General features: G+C 44.0%; 1 protein-coding gene and 1 long non-coding RNA gene across 2 annotated transcripts; both read left to right on the plus strand.

The window, feature by feature from the left end:
- The first annotated feature begins 2,973 nt into the window (after nucleotides 1-2,973).
- On the plus strand, nucleotides 2,974-8,313 carry LOC148124455 (uncharacterized). Its single transcript, XR_015739851.1, has 3 exons — nucleotides 2,974-4,075; nucleotides 4,788-4,892; nucleotides 7,684-8,313. It is a non-coding gene; the product is annotated as an uncharacterized LOC148124455 (long non-coding RNA).
- A 7,517-nt stretch (nucleotides 8,314-15,830) lies between these two features.
- On the plus strand, nucleotides 15,831-19,598 carry PEX10 (peroxisomal biogenesis factor 10). Its single transcript, XM_026715905.2, has 6 exons — nucleotides 15,831-16,028; nucleotides 16,599-16,679; nucleotides 16,774-17,180; nucleotides 17,968-18,143; nucleotides 18,854-18,989; nucleotides 19,434-19,598. Exons 1-6 carry the CDS (start codon nucleotides 15,854-15,856, stop codon nucleotides 19,500-19,502), a joined length of 1,044 nt encoding a protein of 347 aa, XP_026571690.2. The 5' UTR covers nucleotides 15,831-15,853; the 3' UTR covers nucleotides 19,503-19,598.
- Nucleotides 19,599-20,342: the final 744 nt, after the last annotated feature.

Consider the following 20,342-nt stretch of genomic DNA (forward strand, 5'->3'; position numbering starts at 1 on the left):
ATGGTAGCTCCGTCTTCTTTTTTTTCCTGTTCATTTTTCCACTTTTAATTCAACATCTTCGGAGAACGAACCTGTTGAACTCAACGCGTGGTGCTTTAACAAAAGGGAACTGGATTTTCTTATGGTTCCACCCCGCCCCCCCCTTAAAGACGTTTCGCTTCTCATCCAAAGAAGCTTCTTCGGTTCCGACTGAATGATGAGGGAACACGAGGGTTTAAATTATGTTTAATGAAACTGATTACAATGGATGAAATTGAATTTAAATTTAAGGATCCACCCTGCGGTCAGAAGTGAGGAAACTTCCTGGATGAGAAGGAAAACGTCTTCAAGGAAGAAGAAGGAAAAAAAAAAAACCCCAAGAAAGTCCAGCTGCCTTTTAGGACAACTATGAATGACGGAGAATCTCCATCAGAGAGAACAACTCAAGAGTTGACATAGCGCAATATCAGTTCCATATTATTATCTTTTGAAACTCACTGTAAGAGCTTAGAGCCAAGGCTCTTTCAACTTTTGCCAAACTTTTTGAAACTTTCCGGGTAAAATTTGTGGACGTGGAAGATTGATTGCTTTCTAGTTTATTCGCAAGCCGTGAGCGCACAATCTTGGTCACCGTGTCACCAACACGGTACTTTGCTCCCTTGTGTTGTTTTCCTTCACACTCGCCATCCTTGCAGCGCCCAGAACTCTTGTTATGAAAAAGGGGGGGAATAAATTCCTCTGGTAAATTCCTCATCCAATTCGGTTCCAAGCTTCCAGCATTATCTTATCGTGGCCTTTCCCAGCTGTGAGGGCACCGGGCGCTGTGGCAATTTGGCCTGAAGGCCACCAAAATTCGTTTTCCAGTTTGCAGGGCCAACGGTGCGACCAAGAGCCACGTCCCTGGATGGACACGGCGTCTTTCAACATCACCTGCCCCTCACTGATTTGACAAGAAGCTGCTCCTGTGTTCCTCCGAGATCGATGCTCAGATGAGATGCCCAGAGGTTGTAAGGAGGGGGGTGAAGGAGGGGAGGGGACACTTTGTAGAGTCCTGGATTCTGCTCCATGGAAGAGGGAATCCTGGGGTTTGAAGTTTGCACGGGTTGATGTTTCCGAGGTTGAGAGGGGTAAAAAAAAAACAGAGTATTTTCCTCAAGACCTACTTACACCCCTTCAGAAGTTGTGGGAGCTTCATCCCTGGGGGCTTTCAAGAAGAGAATGGACTGCAATCTGTCAGAAACGGTGTAGGGTCTCCCGCTTGGGCAGAGGGGTGGGTTGGACTAGATGACCTACAAGGTCCCTTCCAAGTCGGTTAATCTAATCTAAAATGGCTAGATACTTAAGAGGAATTCCCTTTCCCCTTTGGAAGCTTTTCCGGTAGCCGAATTCCCAGATTTTGAACCGTAAGCCTTTTGCATTCTGTCTCTTACCTTTCGATTTTGCGCTGCCGCCCGAGAAAGAAATTTTGGGGTGCGGAAGGCTCATAATCACTAACTGCCTCTTAGGATCTATGAGAAAGTTCATTAGGTTGCCTTCAGAAGTTGTGGGAGCTTCATCCCTGGAGGCTTTCAAGAAGAGACTAGACTGCCACCTGTCAGAAATGGCGTAGGGTCTCCTACTAGGGCGGAGGGGGGGGTTGGACTAGATGACCTAGATGACTAGATATAATAATAATAGTAGCGCAGACTTAGTAAATAGTTGGACAGTGTTGAGGGAATTATTTGTTTAGCAGAGCGATGGCCTTTGGGGAAAAAAACTCTCCTTGTGTCTAGTTGTTCTGGTGTGCAGGGCTCTAAATCATCCACCAAGTCCAAAACCCAAATCCCGCAGGGGTCAAAGGGTGGACGAGGAAATGTCAAATGTTCCTCAAGAGACGTGGAGTGAGTCAGAGGGTCTCCTCCCGCACTTTTCGCCTTTGGGTCTTCACAAAGGTCGTGCGAGGTAGGTCACCGAAGGAGAGGAACTGGGCAAGCCCAGCCAGGGTGGTTTGCGAGCTTAAAGGGCTCCCCAGATTGGATGTTCCCTGAATGGATCCTTTCTGGAGCTTCCCTGGGTCAATTGCTGTGACTGAAGTCCCAACCTGCAGGCCCGGGGTACACCCAGTACCCCAACTGAGCCCCATATTTTCTAGGGAGCGAGTTCTGCCCCCATTTTACGACCTGTCTGGCCTCAGTTTTTAAGTCGATAGGGTGGAACGCTCAAATTAGTAATTATAGGGGTAATTTTTTGAATTATTTGAATTAAGACGAAACTTTTGGAATAAGGAAATTAGAATATGCGATGAAATTGCAAATGCGACAGATAAAAGTATAAAGTATAATGAACAGGAAGATACGAGAATGATTTAAAGTAAAAAAGAAATAAGAAATGAATAGAAAGTATATAAGAGAAGTTTGAAGAATATAAGAATATCTGAGAAAGTTTATAGAAAATGTGTGATGTAATGATAGGATATGAAATCAAATGTGAAAGATGGATAGGTAACCAAGGTCAGGTTTGTATGGGAATGTGAAAACCTGGAACCAGGCTGTTCACTAAAAGAGATGTCTTTGAAATATAAAAAAAACTTTTAAAAAAAGCGTTTTTAAGTCAATTGGCGCAGTTGATCAAGTTACTAACCCGGTCGTTAAGCGAATATGCCCAGGACACCGCGACCATCGTAAGTATGAACCAGTTGCCAAACGGCCCAATTCTGATCACGGGATGCTGCAAAGGTTGTAAGCGTGAAAACGGTCATAAGTCCCTTTTTACAATGCCGTTGCAACACTGAGCGGCCACTAAGTGAACCTTTGTCGATCGAGGAATGCCTGTAATTTCCCCGTTATTGTGAACCTCATGCGAGAGAGTTTCCTTTTCCCCCCCTAGGAGTCTGCAGTCCTTTCCTAATTCTCCTCCTTCTTTGGATCCCTGAAGACAAGATCCTTAAAACTTTTTAAAAAATGAAAAGTTTATCGGAAGCCAGGCCAAGAAGAAGAAAAAAAAAACACGTTATCGCCTTACCTCATCTCAAAACCTTGCTCTCTCTCTCTCTCTCCTTCTTGGGTTTCAAGGCTCTCCCAAGGAAGACAAGACTTCAAAAGGGCTGGCTTCGGAGAAGGAAAAAGAGGAGGAGAAGGAGAAGGAGGAGGTGGTGGTGGTAAGCCTGCCCTCTTCCCTGCAGAGAGAAAGAAGATAATACAGGGTTTTAAAAACAAAAGATTCTCAAACTTCCTCGTGTTCCCAGCTAAAGTGAACGGGTTAGCCACGCAGGAAACGGCACGCGAGAAACACCGAATGGACAAGGCATCTCAGCGGGGATGCTGTCTTCACAGTCTAATTTGCTATCAGATCTGGAGCAGAGGAAGAGAGAGAGAGAAGGAGACAGAGAGAGAGAGAGACAGAGACACACACAGACAGACAGACACAGAGAGAGAGACAGAGAGGCACAAGGTAAATGCTGTTGCAACCTTCAAAGCTGCAGAACTGTTCCTGTAGGAGCTTGTTGGAAGTTGCCCAACTCGCTTTGGCTTCAAAGCCAGGAAGGAGCCCTACAAGACTGAAGGGGCTGAGGAAGAGGAGTGGGAAAAGGAAGGAAGGGAGCGTACCTCAACTCTCTTCGCTCTTCCCTTTGGACAGCTGCAACGTCTCGCGTTCCCCCCCCGCACCCTTCTCGTCGGTCGGCGTGCCCAGTGTCTCCCGTGCAGAACTCTCCAAAAGGCACGGGGCCCCTCCCACGTACACGCTTTACATAATGACGGGGCCCGGAGATTACAGAGCGGTGAAGGGAGGCGGGGTGGGTGGGGGGAGAGGCTGTTTCAGCCTCCTTGTCCCAGCTCCAAGGTAACAAGTTCAAAGGGAGGAGGCCCCAAAGTGTGTGCTGGGAAGCCCGCTGGCCCAAGACGGAGGACTTTCCTGCTGCTGCTGGTGGTGGTGGTGGTTGTTGTTGTTCAAACCACAGACACACGCACACACGCCAAAGAAACGGAAGGGAACTTGTTCTTCAGGTTGGAAACGGAAAGAAATCGGTTTACGGCTGTGTTTGTACACTCCCTGTTTCTCTTGAAGGGACCGCTGATAGGGGAAGGTAGGCTGGACGAAACGTACCTGCGGAACGTAGGTGAGTCTGGTTAATGATTAGCAAGCGAGCCGGGTGGATCTCTTCTGGCTTCCGGGACGCCTCATCCTGAAACCTGTCTGGGGCAGGTAGTGACAAAGGTCTCCAAATCTGTCAGAGGGAGAAGAGGGTGCAGTAAGAGAAGCAGGGTTGGTCTAGAAGACCTCCCAGTTCCCTCCCAGCCCTAGGAGTCTAGGATTCCACGCCAAGGTTTAGTCCGCGATGCCTGCAAAGGGCATCTTGGGTGGGTCTGAGCACAGAGGCGGTGGGGACCTCAACTTTTGATAACCTCTGGCCAGCACCCAGCCTACGTCCTCCACAGTGATGGGAATTATAACACTCCAAGGTCAAATTTCTCAACCGTAATGGGTGCAAGACTCGGTGTATATACTTATACCCGTTTGCACTTATATGTTTATACGACTTACACTTGTTTTCTCATACGTGCTTGACAAACTAAATAAAATAAATAAATAAAATAAATAAATAACAATTTAAAGAAAAAGGACCACCTGGATAAAAGAAAATTACACGAAGCGCGCCCAAGTTTAGGTCTTTCCTCCCGAGTTCCCTGTGCAACACGTATTCAAGATACAAAGAGGGGCAGAATGGTGAGTGGAGCGTGTGCGTTTTCCTCCCTAGATTTCCTCAGGAAAAACCAACAACAATGCTCTTTTATCCCTAAAAGGTTTCCCCCGCACGCTTTCTTCGGCAGGCAGCGTCTTGTCTACCTCACGCCGGCTGCGAATTCTTAGAATTTCATTCCAAATTCCAACGTAAAACCCCGGAGCAGTTGAGCGGGAATACCGTGTGGAAGAAGGCACCGTATGTATGCTTTCTCAGAACCGAATACAAAATACAGCGATACCTCGGTACTCCTCGTTAATTGGTTGCGGGATCTGCGATGAGGAGCAAAAATGGCGAGTTACAAAAGCGAATTTTTCCCACGAGGAATAATGAGAGTGAATTGCGAGGCAGGCAACAGAGACAAGTTCTGGCTTGCGCGTCGACTACTAAACAAACGAGTAGAAGATAGGGGTAGATAGATAGAGATAGAGAGTTATAGATAGAGAGATAGAGAGATATAGATATAGGTAGATATAAAGATATAGAGATATAGATAGATAGAAATAGAAATAGATATAGATAGAGAGTTATAGAGATATATAGAGAGAGATATAGATAGATATAGATATAAAGATATAGAGATGGAGATAGATAAATATAAATAGATAGAGATATAGATATATATAGAGAGAGGTGCAGATGGATATATATATATATATACATATACATACATATATACACATATGTACATATACATATACACATACACACACACACACACACACATATATATATATATATATATGCAGATGGAGAGAGAGAAAGAGAGAGAAAATAATAATAACACTCCTTGGAGGTGATAAAATTAAAAGAGGAGGAGACGTTTACGCAGAGTGTCCTCTGTGACAAGAGCACATCCCTAAACTGGTTAAAAAGATATTATTTTCTCAGGAAATAACTCATGCTAGTGGAATGGATCATGTCAAAAGTCTTCCTCCTGGGCTAATTTCACTATTTGGAAATAGGAAATCGAGTTCCAGACACAATGATGGATCCAGCCAATTTTTCTTTTTTTTTTTAATCTTAATCAACTCCAAGCTCAACAAAGCTTAACAGCTCATAAGAATTTGGCAAGGCTAATCCTAATAAATTGGTTCTTACGCTGTGCTTCTGTCACTTGTGGGAGAGAGAGAGAGAGAGAGAGAGAGAGAAAGAAAAAAAAAGTAAAAAACCCTATCAGCTTCAGTTTCTTTCTAATTTTTTCAGTCTGGAATCGCATTCCCTTTCACCCACTTTTCACATCTGGTTGCACATTTTTAAGGCCGCACAAAAATGAGTCTGTCTTCGGAGCATGTTTTTTTTTTATGCGCTGGGGTGTTTTTTTTTTGTTTTTGCGAGCAACTTTCTCTAATGTTACACCTCCTGGGTTTTGATGTGCTATTAATATGTTACGGTGGTGTTACATTTTCCTCTAACTGAAACTCTTTTCTACACATCCTTTTCATCTGGAATGCGGAGCCTCCAAAGCCCACTTGTCAAAGGCCCCGTTCTTCTTCGCTTCTTGGTTCAAGGAGAAGGAAGAAAATCAGCGGGAAGGTTCAAACAATGTACCCCAAAACCTCCCTCCGTCCAACCTGGCATCCCCCACCCTGTCTTCGACCCTACTGCCATCACAAAGATACCATCTGTGGGTTGTTAAGACACAACAGCTGATTCACACACAGGGGAAAAAAAAAAAACCTGAGTCAAATCAACAACAAAGCACCCTTAAGGCTTGCTCCCGTGTTATGAAGCCAGATGCAGCCACAATTGCAGGCTGCAACTGACCATGATTAGACGGGTGGACAAAACATTTAAACTTGTCTGCCGTTTAGAAATGACCTGGAAATTGGCAGCCCGGGCCAAGCAACGTTAGTTATCGTTGTCGATATTTTTTTTTCCCCCTCACTTCTTTTATGAAATCCAGCTTGGAGGAATTGGGACTCATCTACGACAGGAAGTCTCTTCCTGCTCCTGGCTAACTCTGAAGCTCTGAAACAGCCACGCGGTTGGCCCCTCTGGCTCCGTTTCAAACTCTGCCAAATGGGGCCAGTGAGAAATTACTCACTTGCTTTTGTAGGCAACGTGGAGCCTGCGGTTAAGGAACCCGCTCAGCCCTAAACCTGTTCTCTTGGAAGCAGGTCCTTAAAAAGGTAACTTTTAATCACGCGCACTTTGCTGGAAACCGTGCAGGGATCAACATCTGCAGTGCCCAAATAGGCTTCCTGTTCCAATCCCTGGGCCTAATCTGGATTTACCAGTGATGGAGCAAGCCACAGCTTCTGCAGGTGAGTCATTCCACTGATGGAATCGTTCTCACCCTCAAGAAGTTTCTCCTTAGTTCCAGGATGGAGCCCTCTCTGACTTAACGCCTAGAATTCCCCAGCCAGCGGGCTTTAAGGTTGCTGAACAGACAATCCTAGGGCTAGAAGGGATCCCCAATTCCAGCCACCGTTCTTTATAATACTGTATTTTAGCCTCCAGTCTCCTAATAATATTTGCTGTTCTTCTCTGCACTCCTTTTTAAATGCTGGATTAAGAGACTTACATTCTAGTTTGCCCCTCAGCCATGGAAGCTCCCCAGGTGACTTTGGGACTGCCATTCGCTCCTTCTCGGTCCAACCTGCTAATAAAAATAGAAGGAAGCTATGTTGTGCGCTTCACCTGGACCTCAGGTACAAAAGGCAGAATACACATCCAACAAACAACACCTCTTATTTTAATGCTGCTGCCTCAAGGATGGCTGTGTGCTGTGGAGCACAAATTTTAGACTAAGCCAGCAATTAACAGCAACGATTCTCGCAGTGGGCCTTGAAAAACGTGTGTGTTGTGTGTGTGTGTATGCGCCACAGATAATTAAAGTGAGAGCACTGTTAAAACATGCTACAGGCTACACAGGCTCCTGTTTTTTGGCTGCACAAGCCCTGGGGTCAGGGTTTGAGAACTGCATCGATATCTTGTCTTGGTGATTAAAAAAATCTGTGCTGTTTTTCTCTCTTGTCCAGCCCCAAAGCCATCCAGATTGGCAGTGAAATACTCCACGCCTGGTTCTCAGGAAACGAAGCGGTTCAGAAGTTGGGATTTGAGGCAGGCCTGCCACCTAGTGAAATACTTTTTATTTTATTTTATTTTTGGGGGGAAGGAAGGAAGCAAATGGTCTGTGGAGATTCTCCAATTCATGGTGGTCTCAAAGGTGCTTTTTTCCCCCCACCAAACTTTCGATATATTGGTGGGTTTGGGGGGGGGTTTCAATTGAAAAGAAAATGCTGCTAGCCGTAGCAGACTTATATACCGCTTCACAGTTACAGTTCTCTCTTAAACGGTTTATAGAGTCAGCCTATTGCTCCTCCCCAACCACCAGGGTCCTCATTTTACAGACTTCGGAAAAGATGGAAAGGGCTGAGTCCACCTTGAGCCGATCAAGATCGAATTCCAGGCTGTGGGCAGAGTCAACCTGCAAGACTGGATTCTAACCACCGAGCCACCACTGATTGTATGAAACTCAGTTCAAATTAAATTAAATTAAATTGTTTACCTGGCTTCACCCTTTTTTTTCCCCCTTATAATACACCCAACTACTTGGCTTCCAAGTTCCAGGATGTTCACTGGGACAAAATAAGTGGAACTTGCCTCCTGTTTCTTGTTGTTATGGTAGTCCTTCAGAGAGCGTTTCTTAACTTGATAACTTTAAGATGCCTCCAGAAATTGCAGGCACTCCAACACTGGAGGTTTTTAAGAAGAGACTAGACAGTCACTTCTCTGAAATAGCAACAGCACTTAGACTTATACCACTTCACGGTGCTTTTACAGCCCTCTCTAAGTGGTTTACAGAGTCAGCCTCCTTCCCCCAACAATTTTGGTTCCTCATTTGATGCACCTCGGAAGGACGGAAGGCGGAGTCAAGCGAGAGCTGGCGAGATTCGAACTGCCAAATTGCAGGCAGCCGGCAGTCAGCAGAAGGAGTCCGCAGTACGGCACTCTAACCACTGCGCCATTGTGGCTCATAGATGGTATAGTTCTCCTGCTTGAGCAGGGGCCTCAAGACCTCTAAGGTCCCCTCCAACTATTCTATTCTATTCTATTCTATTCTATTCTAATTTCTATTCCATTCCTTTCCATATTTTCTGTTCTATTCTATTCTGTTCTGTTCCGTTCTGTTCCGTTCCATTCTATATTCTGTTCTATTCCTCAATTCTATTCCATTCTATATTCTATATTTGTCCTATTCTATTCTATTCTATTCTATTCTATTCTATTCTATTCTATTTCTATTCCATTCCTTTCCATATTTTCTGTTCTATTCTATTCTGTTCTGTTCTGTTCCATTCCATTCCATTCTATATTCTGTTCTATTCCTGAATTCTATTCCATTCTATATTCTAAATTTGTCCTGTTCTATTCTATTCTGTTCTGTTCTATTCTATTCTATTCTATTCTATTCTGTCCTATTCTATTCTATTCTATTTCTATTCCATTCCTTTCCATATTTTCTGTTCTATTCTATTCTGTTCTGTTCTGTTCCATTCCATTCCATTCTATATTCTGTTCTATTCCTGAATTCTATTCCATTCTATATTCTATATTTGTCCTATTCTATTCTATTCTATTCTATTCTATTCTGTCCTGTTCTATTCTATTCTATTCTAATTCTATTCCATTCCTTTTCTGTTCTATTCTATTCTGTTCTGTTCCATTCCATTCCATTCTATATTCTGTTCTATTCCTGAATTCTATTCCATTCTATATTCTATATTTGTCCTGTTCTGTTCTATTCTATTCTATTCTATTCTATTCTATTCTATTCTATTCTATTCTGTCCTATTCTATTCTATTCTATTCTATTCTATTCTATTCTATTCTATTCTATTCTATTTCTATTCCATTCCTTTCCATATTTTCTGTTCTATTCTATTCTGTTCTGTTCTGTTCCATTCCATTCCATTCTATATTCTGTTCTATTCCTGAATTCTATTCCATTCTATATTCTATATTTGTCCTGTTCTATTCTATTCTATTCTATTCTATTCTATTCTATTCTATTCTATTCTATTCTATTCTATTCTATTCTGTCCTATACTATTCTATTCTATTCTAATTCTATGACGTGCTGGCTGAGGAATTCTGGGAGTTGAAGTCCACACACCTTAAAAGTTGCCAAGGTCAAGAAACCCTGCTTTGGAGTTTCAAAAGAAGCTATTTTTACAAAGAGGAAGCGTTAAATCCGAGAGCGGTGCGGTGGCCTGAAGGTGGAGCTCTCACCTCAAAATCAGGAGGCCGTGAGTTCAATCCTAAGCAGAGGCAGGGTGCACAATGAGAATGTATTTGCTGAACAAAAGCTCCACACTGGCGACAGGAAGGGCATCCGGCCAGGAAACCCTCCGCTCCATTCAGTCGCCCAGACTCTACCCTGGAAGGGACGATGGGACCGTTGAAAGAAGACGATGATGAAGCGCTAAATCTGATTGCTTGATCACTTGACAGCAGAACAGAGACTTGGTACCTCCTACCTGGCAGCGTGAATTCTAGCTTCCCTTCCAATATCACAGATCTATCCAGTTTCACCAGTCTGGGACCATAATGGAGAGAGGCTGGCCTTTAATTGTTTGAATGGAGCCCTTCTGGCCCCGCATTGGATCGAGGTGGGGGGGGGGAGAAGGGTTTTTAAATCACCTTCCCGGAAGGCAAGTGTGTCCCTTCCTATCGGGTCAAAAGGGAGCTTATCCAAAGCCAGTTAAATCACCAACGGTTTTGATTTAGTGGCTTCGCTCTGGCGGGACTCTGGGATTCGGCTCTCCACATGGCACACAGAACCGAAGGGTTTAAGGTACGTGTGAGAAAGGTAATTTGTCAGGAACGGGGCTATTTGCGGATTAGGCTGCTGACATAACGATCATCTTATTCCTCTTTGTGACTTTCGCCAGTGAGTCACAGGCAGTGACAAACTGTTCTTTTCCCAAGTTCCAGATAGATGCCAAAACGTATCCATAGAACAAATTTCAGACAAGGGTTGTCTGAGGGGAAAACGGTACATCCACAGGCTGGCAAAGGCCCTTATGAAGCCTGACGGCATTACTGTATGTGTAAAACTAGGGGTGACGGGATAGCCGTGTTCCCATATCTCAGGGGCTGCCCCAAAGAAGAGGGAGTCAAGCTATTCTCCAAAGCCCCTGAAGGCAGGACAAGAAGCCACGGGTGGAAACTAACCAAGGAGAGAAGCAATTTAGAACTAAGGAGAAAATTCCTGACAGTGAGAACAATTAACCAGTGGAACAACTGGACTCCAGAAAGTGTGAATGCTCCAACATTTGGAAGTTGTTAAAAAGATGTTGGATAACCATGTGCCTGGAGTGGTGTAAGGTTTCCTGCCTAAGCAGGGGGTTGGACTAGAAGACCTCCAAAGTCCCTTCCAACTATTCTATTCTATTCTATTCTATTCTATTCTATTCTATTCTATTCTATTCTATTCTATTCAACTCTCTGTCTGGGATGGTATAAGTTCTCCTGCAGGAAGATTCCTTATTCCATCCAAGTTTTTGTATTTTTCTACACTGGGAGAATTAGATACCAGGAGATGACATTAGAGTGGTGCAGTGGCCTAGAGGTGGAGCTCTCACCTCACAATCAGGAAGCTGTGAGTTCAATCCTAGGTAGAGACAGGTATTCCTCTCTCTGGGCACAATGAGAATATATATCTGCTGAACCAAGCTCTGTACTGGCGACAGGAAGGGCATCCGGCCATTAAAATGGAGCTCCGTACTAGCTCCAGTACAGTTGCCCAGACTGCACCCCGCCAGGGACGATGGGGTCGTGAAACGAGGGTGATGAGCTGGCAGGAGATGCCGCTGGCTTGAATTGCCCCCTGGATAAAGCGCTGAGTTTCTGAGAAGGTAGCAAAGAAGCCCCCCTGAGTGCAAATTCTAACCGCCACATCGTGGCCCTAATGGAAAAACCCTCCCAGCAACCTTGTTCCATGCTTAATTATCTGGCAATCCCTTTCCCCCAGTGACACGAGCTTTGTCAATGCAAGCGCTTTGCCTTGTATCCCCCGTTGGACTTCTCACTTTTATGTGAGGCTGAATAAAATCCTTTGGCATTTTATGAGAGGAGAGGAGAGGAGAGGAGAGGGGGTAAAACAAAAAACTTAATTTCCATCTAATAAACATGCTGAGGACCGCAGCCTAAAACATAAAGGAATCCTATCCGAAGCCTGAGAGCACTTAGCAAGTCTATTTGCCGAGAGCAGCCCTGTAATTTGGCCTATTCTTTCCTCAGCTTAAGGAACAAGTTGTGCCCGGTAGGGGTTTTTCTCCTTTGTCAAGTGTTCCTTGCGTTCTGATTCTATGGACATGCACTTGGAGGTCTTAGGGAGCTGAAGCGAGCCAGCCTCGGCTACCTGGCCTGAAACGATTTTCGCTTGGCACGATTCCATTTTGCCCTTCAGCCAGGAATGCTAAGGACGGGCCGCTTTTAAACGCTTCAGCGGGGCCCTTCCGATTTCTGCAACTTTCCCCGGATTGCTTCACAAACCTCCTAGGGTCAAATTACTCATCTCGTATGTGAGAGTGATTTAACAGCTTGCTTCTTCTTCTTTTTTTTTTCCCTTCGCCCCTTTCGCTCTCGCTGAATAAAAAGGTAGAAGAATGGAGGAGGAGAGCATGATGGCGAACTGTGAATCAGCTGGGAAGGATAATTAATCCAGACTTGGGAAGGAACCCGCAGCATTAACTAACCTACCCCCCCCAAAAGGAAAAATAGTAACTTTCTGAGACAGGTAGGGAGTCAGAAGTCAGAAATTCTGCAGACCGTCACTTCTGTCCATTCAAGAAATCTGACTTCCATTAAAAACAAAAAAAAAGCTCCAAATCTCTAAATCAGGAGGAGAAAAAATGCATAATCATGCATGAAAAATAAATGGAAGGCTTGGGGAATAATTCAGCACTGGCAAGGGAGTATCGATAGCCCTTGATTTATGGGCACCGTTGAGACCAGGATTCGATAAGCAATTCTTAAGTGAGACAGGCCTGATTTTACTACTTCATTTTCCCCAATCACTGCAGTTGTTAAGTTGAATCGCATTGCCGTTAACCGAATCGGGCTTCCCTCACTGACTTTGGTTGTCCAAAGCTAGCTAGGTGTCGAGACTCCAACAGTACACCCCCCCATTCAAATCCTAAGTCTCTAGCTGCGTCTCTCAAAGTAAAAGAAAAAAAGATTTATTAGGAGTAGACATGCTGGTGCTACCGGCGTGAAGCCGACTCTTAAGACACACCATTCATTTCCCCCCTGGTCTTCCTCCCCCCTCCCCCTGGATGTATATTCTCCAATGGGACACATCCATAGCCAAGAGTCATCCATCATGCTCTCCAAGTAATAATCACGCGTGCCACCAGCTTTGGCTGCCTAGCAATTATCTGAAGCATTTAAGGAATGCTCTACTTTCCCCTCAACTCCCTTTCTTCTGGCAACTAAAAAGCCCAAAGAAATATTTTATAGTTGACGCTAGGAAGGTCGCAAATGGTAATCACGTGACCCCAGGATGGCATCATAAAATACAAGCCCCTTAATTCTGATTACATGGCAGTGGGGATGCTGCCATGGTTGTTAAGTGTGAGGACGGACACTTTGTCACTTTTTTCAGGGTTTAACGACGAAAGATTGTTCAAAGAATATTTGTAAGGCAGAGGTTATTTGTCAGACAAGGATGCCTAAGATTCCCTTGGTTATCTAATACACTTATGGATAAATGTAGAAAGAATACAACTTGCGGATCTGGAAGCCCATTCAAATGCTGCATTGTTGTCAGCTAACTATCCAATGTTTCTGCTAAACTTTATGATGAACAATTCAGGTATGTCTAGTCTAAGGAAGCGAAGGCTTGGGGAGGCACAACAGCTGCCTCTGCTATTTGAGGGACTGTCTCACAGGGTAGACTGGGGTCAACCTCGTTTAAAAAGCACCTAAAGGCAGGACAAGAAGTAATGGGTGGAAAATCATTAAAGACCCAAAACCAAATCTAGTCTAGTAAGTAAAGAGAAATCTCCTGAATAATCCGTGGAACTGCTTGCTACCAGAAATTGTGGGTGCTCCATTCCTGGATGTTTTCAAGAAGAGATTGGAAAGCCATTTTTTTGGAATGGTCATTGAGTCTCCTGCTTGAGCAGGGGTTGGACTAGAAGACCTCCATATCCCTTCCAACCCTATTGTTCTATGTTCTATTTGCAATAAATGCTAGAAGGGGGATAGGCTGCAATAAAGAATGTGGTTCTAAAAATCTTTGCTGCCATCTAGTGACTGCCAGCTTCTTGCCCTCAGACCTGGTAAGGGCAAATCCTCCGGAAATGTCCAAATTCAATCTCCAAGCCGGCATGGGCTTTTCGTAAAATACCCCAAGCAGAAATCTTACCCCAAATTTGGCATAGAACAGGTTGCTCCTCGGGCATTCACCTTGCTCCGTATCTCAGGGCAATCAAAGATGTGCTTTTGTTATTTTGGGGGGTTTGTTTCTTCCTCCTCCTGCTGATGATTGTGTTCCTGTTCCATCACTGTGTAAGCTTAATTATGCTGAGATGAGAAAAAGAAAATTATTATTGTGAAAAGGCGAGAGGCGCTCAGTTGTGCAATTAATTCGGGGCGGGGGGGGAATATAAATAGGTTTCTGTAAACTGTTTTGTACAGGAAGTCCTCGACTTACAAAAGTTCATTTAGAGACCGTTTCAAAGTTATAGCGGCGCTGAAAAAAGTGACTCATGACCAGTTTTCATACGCAAGTCACTTTTTCGAGTGCCGTTGTAACCTTCGGTCACTAAACGAATGAGGATTACCTGCATGACCTAATCAGCCATTAATTAATTAATTAATAATTAAATAATAATAGTAATAAAGGCAAGGAAAACATGAAATGCAAATAAGTATTTGAGCTCAAGGTAGCTTCCATGGGGGTTTTAGCCCCCACAAGGACCCCATGAAGTCAGCATAACTTCCAGAGAGCAATAATGCACCTCCACGGAAATTCTCTTTTTTATGACCTTCCATAGATGTGGTTGAACTCGAATCCAAGCCTCCCTATTCCTAAACTAGCCCTTACACCAAACTGGCTCTCCAACTGACCCAACTAACCTCATTTTGCAGGTTTCCCGAGGCCGTAAAGCCCAGATAAGCACCGTTCAACAAGCCTGCATTCCAACTAACCAGGGTTAGTTAACCCAATTTAAAGCCTTCCACAAGCCAAGCTCCAGGGAAAGGAGATAAAAGCCCTTCTGCTTCCACCTGCTTCTTCCTAGTTACCCAAAACAGGGGTGAAAATGGCAAGGGCCCCCCTCGGCAGCCATTTTTTTGCAGGCCTTAAATGAATAAACACTTAAAATAAAACACTTCAATAAGTAAGAATTTGGCGGGGAAAGGACAGCATATATTTTTGCAGTGCTGGTGAAACTTCACCACCTTGTTGCTCTTAAATTTCCTTCCTTTCTAATTTTATTTCATTCACATTGACCAAAGTCACACCTCCTTCGCCTCGCATGGGCTCTCAATTGGCGGGAAATTTTCAGGTTGCCATGGCAATGAGGCGACCGCGAGGCGACTGCGCAGGCGCCTCGCGGTGGTCACGGCGGCCAAGCTATTAAGGGAATCATTTCGTGAGTTACCCCGAAGAGGGCGCTCTTTTTTAAAAAAAGCGATGGCTGCGCGTTCTGATTACGTCACTCAGCACCATAGAAGTACGAAATTTAATAGATAGGAGACTTTACATAATCACGTTCCGAGGTCACTCGGAGAATATTGTTTTGTTACCACCGCAGAGTTTTCGCGCTGGGATTTGTATAATGGTCTGCATAATTTGAAGATTATATATAGCTTAAAGCTTTCGGAGGGCAGTGGTTGAAGTCATTTGAATGCGAGGCCCAATTATTCGAATTTAGCGGGCATCTTTCGGAATGCATCTATCTATGGGGTCGTAATAAGCCGACACCGGTTTGATGGGGCATAATCAATCAATTAATTTTCTAATAGAAAGCTCTGCAGTTGATCTGCATTAGAAGAACGCAAAAACCGACATTCTTTTGTTCATAGAATGAAATTGTTTCCTACACCCGGAAGTCATGTCTCTGAGCACCTCTCTACTTTCGTCACTCTACAAAGGAAAACCGTTACTGACGTCAAGGGCCGCGCCGACAGCGGATGACGTTTGAATTCTGCGACGATGACAGAAGCCAAGAGGCGTCGGGCCGCTTTTTTCATTTCGCGATGCCGCTGGAAGCCGGACCGGCTCGCCTGATCCGCTCGGCCCAGAAGGACGAGCTCTACCGGGCAGCGCTGAAAAGCAGGGCCGGCGCCGTCTTGTCCGGCCTGGCGGGTGAGGCGCCTTTATTCTTTATGTACACTGACGGCTTCTGCACTGAAGACAAATTGGGGTGTGTGTGTGTGTGTTTGTGTTTATTTTCATAGTTATAAATTGTACACTGAAGATGGTATTTAATTTTGTTGTACGAGGTGCGATGACAATACAGTAAACTAAACTAAATTCCTTGTGTGTCCAATCACACTTGGCCAATAAAGAATTCCATTCCATATTCCATTCCATTCCATTCCATATTTTCTATTCTATTCTATTCTATTCTATTCTATTCTATTCTATTCTATTCTATTCTATTCTATTCTATTCTATTCTATTCTTTCCCATTCCTACTCTACTCTACTCTATTTAGTCCAATCAGAATAGAGCTGGAAGGGACCCTATTCCATTCCATTCCAATCCCATTCCATTCTTACATGCAGTCATACATACATATTTCTGCAGGGATGGTGGCAGTCATTTTAATGATAGAAATACGCCACCTGACTCCCTTTTCAAATGACGGTCGGGTAAAAATGGAACAGTGTTGCTTTTTCTTGTGGTGTAATTCCATATATTCTGGCTCCTTAGGTGCTAAATTTTGGCTGGGGTGGCAGAAAGAGATCGAACTCCTCGCCGACGTCGCCTATTTCACCCTCACTACCCTTTCAGGTAAATGATTCCATCTGTTTATTTCTGCTGCATTTGTAATCACCTCTTCGGAGTTTCTGTCATTGGTTGCCTTTTTTTTCCACCCCCATTTCAGGATATCAAACCCTCGGTGAAGAATACGTCAATGTCATCCAAGTAGACCCATCCAAGAGGAAAGTCCCTTCGTTGAGACGCCGGGCCGTTTTGATCGCTCTGCACACTGTTTTGCCTTACTTGTTAGACAAGGGACTGTCCCTGTTGGAGCAGGAGCTCGAGGCGGCCTCCAGCGGGTTACAGATTCTGCACAGCCGGAATGTGTGCGTGTTCCAAAGTCGGGCGCTACTCCGAAGCTGGTTGCAGAAACGAGCCAGGCGATTAACCGAGGGGCAGAGAACGTTCCTCGCTCAGGCTGTTCATATCGTCAAGCAAAGCATCCCATTGCTGCAGAGGTTGCATTTAGCTGTCTTTTACATGAAGGGCATCTTCTACCATTTCTCTAAAAGGACAACAGGGATCACCTATGTGAGTGGCTTCCCACATGCTCCAGTTTCTCAGTTTGGGCACCGTCACAGATGTAGAGAATCAACTTAGTCAATGGTGCCATCGTTGTTTTTTTTCCTGGAATGTTTGGTGTAGTGGTTAAGGTGCTTGCTGGTCTAGAAACCAGGACACTTGTGAATTCTAGTTGCGCTTTACAGGTGAGAGCTAGCTAGGTAACTTTGGGAAAGTCTCTTTTGCCTCAACCCACCTCACAAGGGTGATGGTTGTATGGAAATGAGAACGGAGGAGTATTAGGTATGTTTCATCATTTTCATTTAATGACTCCTTGCGGGGTGGAGACTGGGCAACTGAATGGAGCCAGCAGAGTGTTCTAAATGGCCAGATGCCCTTCCCTGCCGCCAATGAGGAGTTTTGTTCAGCGGATAATATTCTCATTGTTCCCAGAGAGAAATATCTGCCTCTACCTAGGATTGAACTCATAGCCTGCTGATCGTGAGGCGAGAGCTCCCCCTCTAAGGCCACCGCAACACTCTCTACTATTAGGTCTGTTTGCTGCCTATTTAAAAAATAATAAAGGGACAAAATTCTAATAAAAAATAAAAATTTCCTTGATCGGGAGATATTCCACAACGCCTCAAAGCATTGCAGGCAGCGCTATTTGCAGGCAGCTCGTGATTTTAAAAAGGATAGCCTTTCTCACACGCAAAACATTTGGACAGAGCTGCTCCTGGAACAAAATCCTTCTTCAAGCATTTAAGTATTAATTAACCTCCCGCCGATGGTTTTACTTGATTTTTCTGCTCTCCAGTTACGCTCTGTGGGTTCCACCGAAGACGACCAAAGCATTCGATCAAGTTACAGGCTGCTTGGAATCGTTTCGTTCCTGCACCTGGGGCTGACCCTTGGCATCTACGCGTACAACCTCCAACATCGGCAGAGGGCACGGAAAGAATGGGAGCTACACCGTAATCTCTCCCATCTGATGTATAAAGTCTGGATTATTTTTATTTTTTTTAATGTCCAGGGAATGTAGAGAATTGATATCAACACGTAGCACCTCACCAGCATTTGAAATTTAGCTTTTAACTAAATTAAAATTAACTCCCACCTGGGAGTTAAGCGGTACAGTAGAACCTCTGGTCATGAACGCTTCTGACTACGACCAAATCGGGTTCCGACCAAAAAATTCACAATTTTGTTTTTTCCAAAGCCAATTTTCCCTTCTGCGCCATTTTTTTTTTCTTTTTCGAAGCGTCAAATTTTTAAAATTAGGTTCGGGTCATGACCAAATCAGGGTACGACCAAAGTTACGGAACAAATTATGGTCACGACCAGAGGTTCTACTGTATCAAGTTAAAAATGACTTTAAAACTACACCCCAGAAATATAGGTTTGTAGGTATTCTACTTTAAAATGTATTATTCTAATAAGGCTTTTTATCGTAGCGCACAACCTGGACTTTCGGCCTATGGAATATTGAGTTTTAAAGTAGTAAAAATACATGACCGAAGCACATAATATTGTAAGACCAGGAAAAAAAAAGTAGATCAAAGAAATGGCTATATTTATGTATGACCATGTTTGTAGATTCTGTGCAGAGGGAGATTTGTAGTTTCCTAAAACTTACTTCTTGCAGAGATTTGGAATTGCCTTTCTCGCCGTAGAATAATGGTGTCTAATGTCATTTCCTTCAGAAGCCAACCCGAAGAGAAGATCCTTAGCCGCAATTCGCGCTGCTCGCTGTGCTTAGAAGAACGCCGACATGCTACAGCCACACCGTGTGGGCACCTCTTCTGCTGGGAGTGCATTACTGCGTGGTGTAACACCAAGGTGTGTGTTGCCTCCCCGAAACTTTGCCCCAAAGCGTGCGGCTTTTTCTTCCTGTTGTAAATGTCTACAGCCATGTATACACAGGCGTTAAGATTCTGCTTTCTCCTTGGAGGTTAGAAATTCTCTAGGAACAAAAAGTCTTTGCTACAGGGGAAAAAAAATTAATAGGTGATTTTTTTTTACATGCAGTTTTGATCCTCCCATACCTACAACTCAAAGTTGCAAAGTTCATCTGTAGTTCTGAGCAGACTAATTGGCTGCAAGACCAGTTTTATAAATTTATAATGCTTGAAACTTGAGAGCTACTTTGGTTTATACGTTAAATCATGTAAAAAAAATGGGGGGAATTATTTTACGCAAGGAGGCTGTCTTAAAGACAAGGATAGTTTTTAAAGCAATTTGAAGGGTTTACATTTCCTAATATTTTTTTTTCCTTCCCCCCAGGCTGAGTGTCCTCTGTGTAGAGATAAATTTCAGTCCCAGAAGCTGATCTATCTTCGACACTTCCGGTAAATGGATGCAAACTGCGAAGAGACAACGAAAATGCAAGCTTTGAACGTGTAATGAGATTTTTATTTTGATAAATAAATTGCCCTGATCGAATGGAAAGTCAAAACATTCTGACTTTCACTGCCTCGACAAGAAGATACAAATCTGTATCAGTTTAAAACAAACTGCTGCTTGTCCAGCTGTATCTGAGAGCTTCTGAGGTGAGGAAGGAGGGTCATCTCAAAAGCAGTTTGGAGTTCTAAAGACTTTTACCCATCCTAGTGAATTTCGAATTCCGCGGTTTTCTTTTAAGCATACCTTTGGCATTAATAGCAATCTCTACCCACCCGCTTCCCAACTTACCTGACGCACAACTGCATCACCCCACTTATGGTGGGACTGGTTTTTAAAATGCTCCAGAAGGATTTAGTTATTGTTATTTAGTCAATAACTAGATTAGACCTAATCTAGTTCTTGTGGGATGCCGGGCTTGTAAAACAGGTTAGACGGTGCTTTGGATTCAATTCTATTCAAGACTTGGCTGGTTTCAAAATCCAGCCAAGCTTCCATCAGCACCTCTGAAGCACCTCTTAAAGTGTCTCTTGGCAAACCTCAAAATAGCAGATTCAACCAGTGGTAACGAAGTTTACACGTCCGTCCGTCTTTTTTTTGGTATTACCAACTTTTTTTAATGCACTTTAAAGCTGGATGGAGCTTGAGAGGGAAATGCAAGTATTAAGAAAGTGCAGCTCTCTAGATACTTGTGATATGCTGCCCTGCACTCTAAGGAGCTATCTTGAACATTCAGAAGTGGTTGGAAGGCCACACCTGATGTTGCAACACAGCCAAGCCCAATAGAAAAAC

The sequence above is a fragment of the Pseudonaja textilis genome, chromosome 18 (assembly GCF_049901715.1).
Source record: "Pseudonaja textilis isolate UNSWEBS1 chromosome 18, rPseTex1.2, whole genome shotgun sequence".
Taxonomy (NCBI): domain Eukaryota; kingdom Metazoa; phylum Chordata; class Lepidosauria; order Squamata; family Elapidae; genus Pseudonaja; species Pseudonaja textilis.

Bases quoted from the DNA above. Each gene is read 5' to 3' on its own strand.
- PEX10 (XM_026715905.2), top strand. From the start codon at position 15,854: ATGACGTTTGAATTCTGCGACGATGACAGAAGCCAAGAGGCGTCGGGC. The intron at 17,181-17,967 runs GTGAGTGGCTTC...TCTGCTCTCCAG, and splicing joins GGACAACAGGGATCACCTAT to TTACGCTCTGTGGGTTCCAC. The intron at 18,144-18,853 runs GTATAAAGTCTG...CATTTCCTTCAG, and splicing joins CGTAATCTCTCCCATCTGAT to AAGCCAACCCGAAGAGAAGA.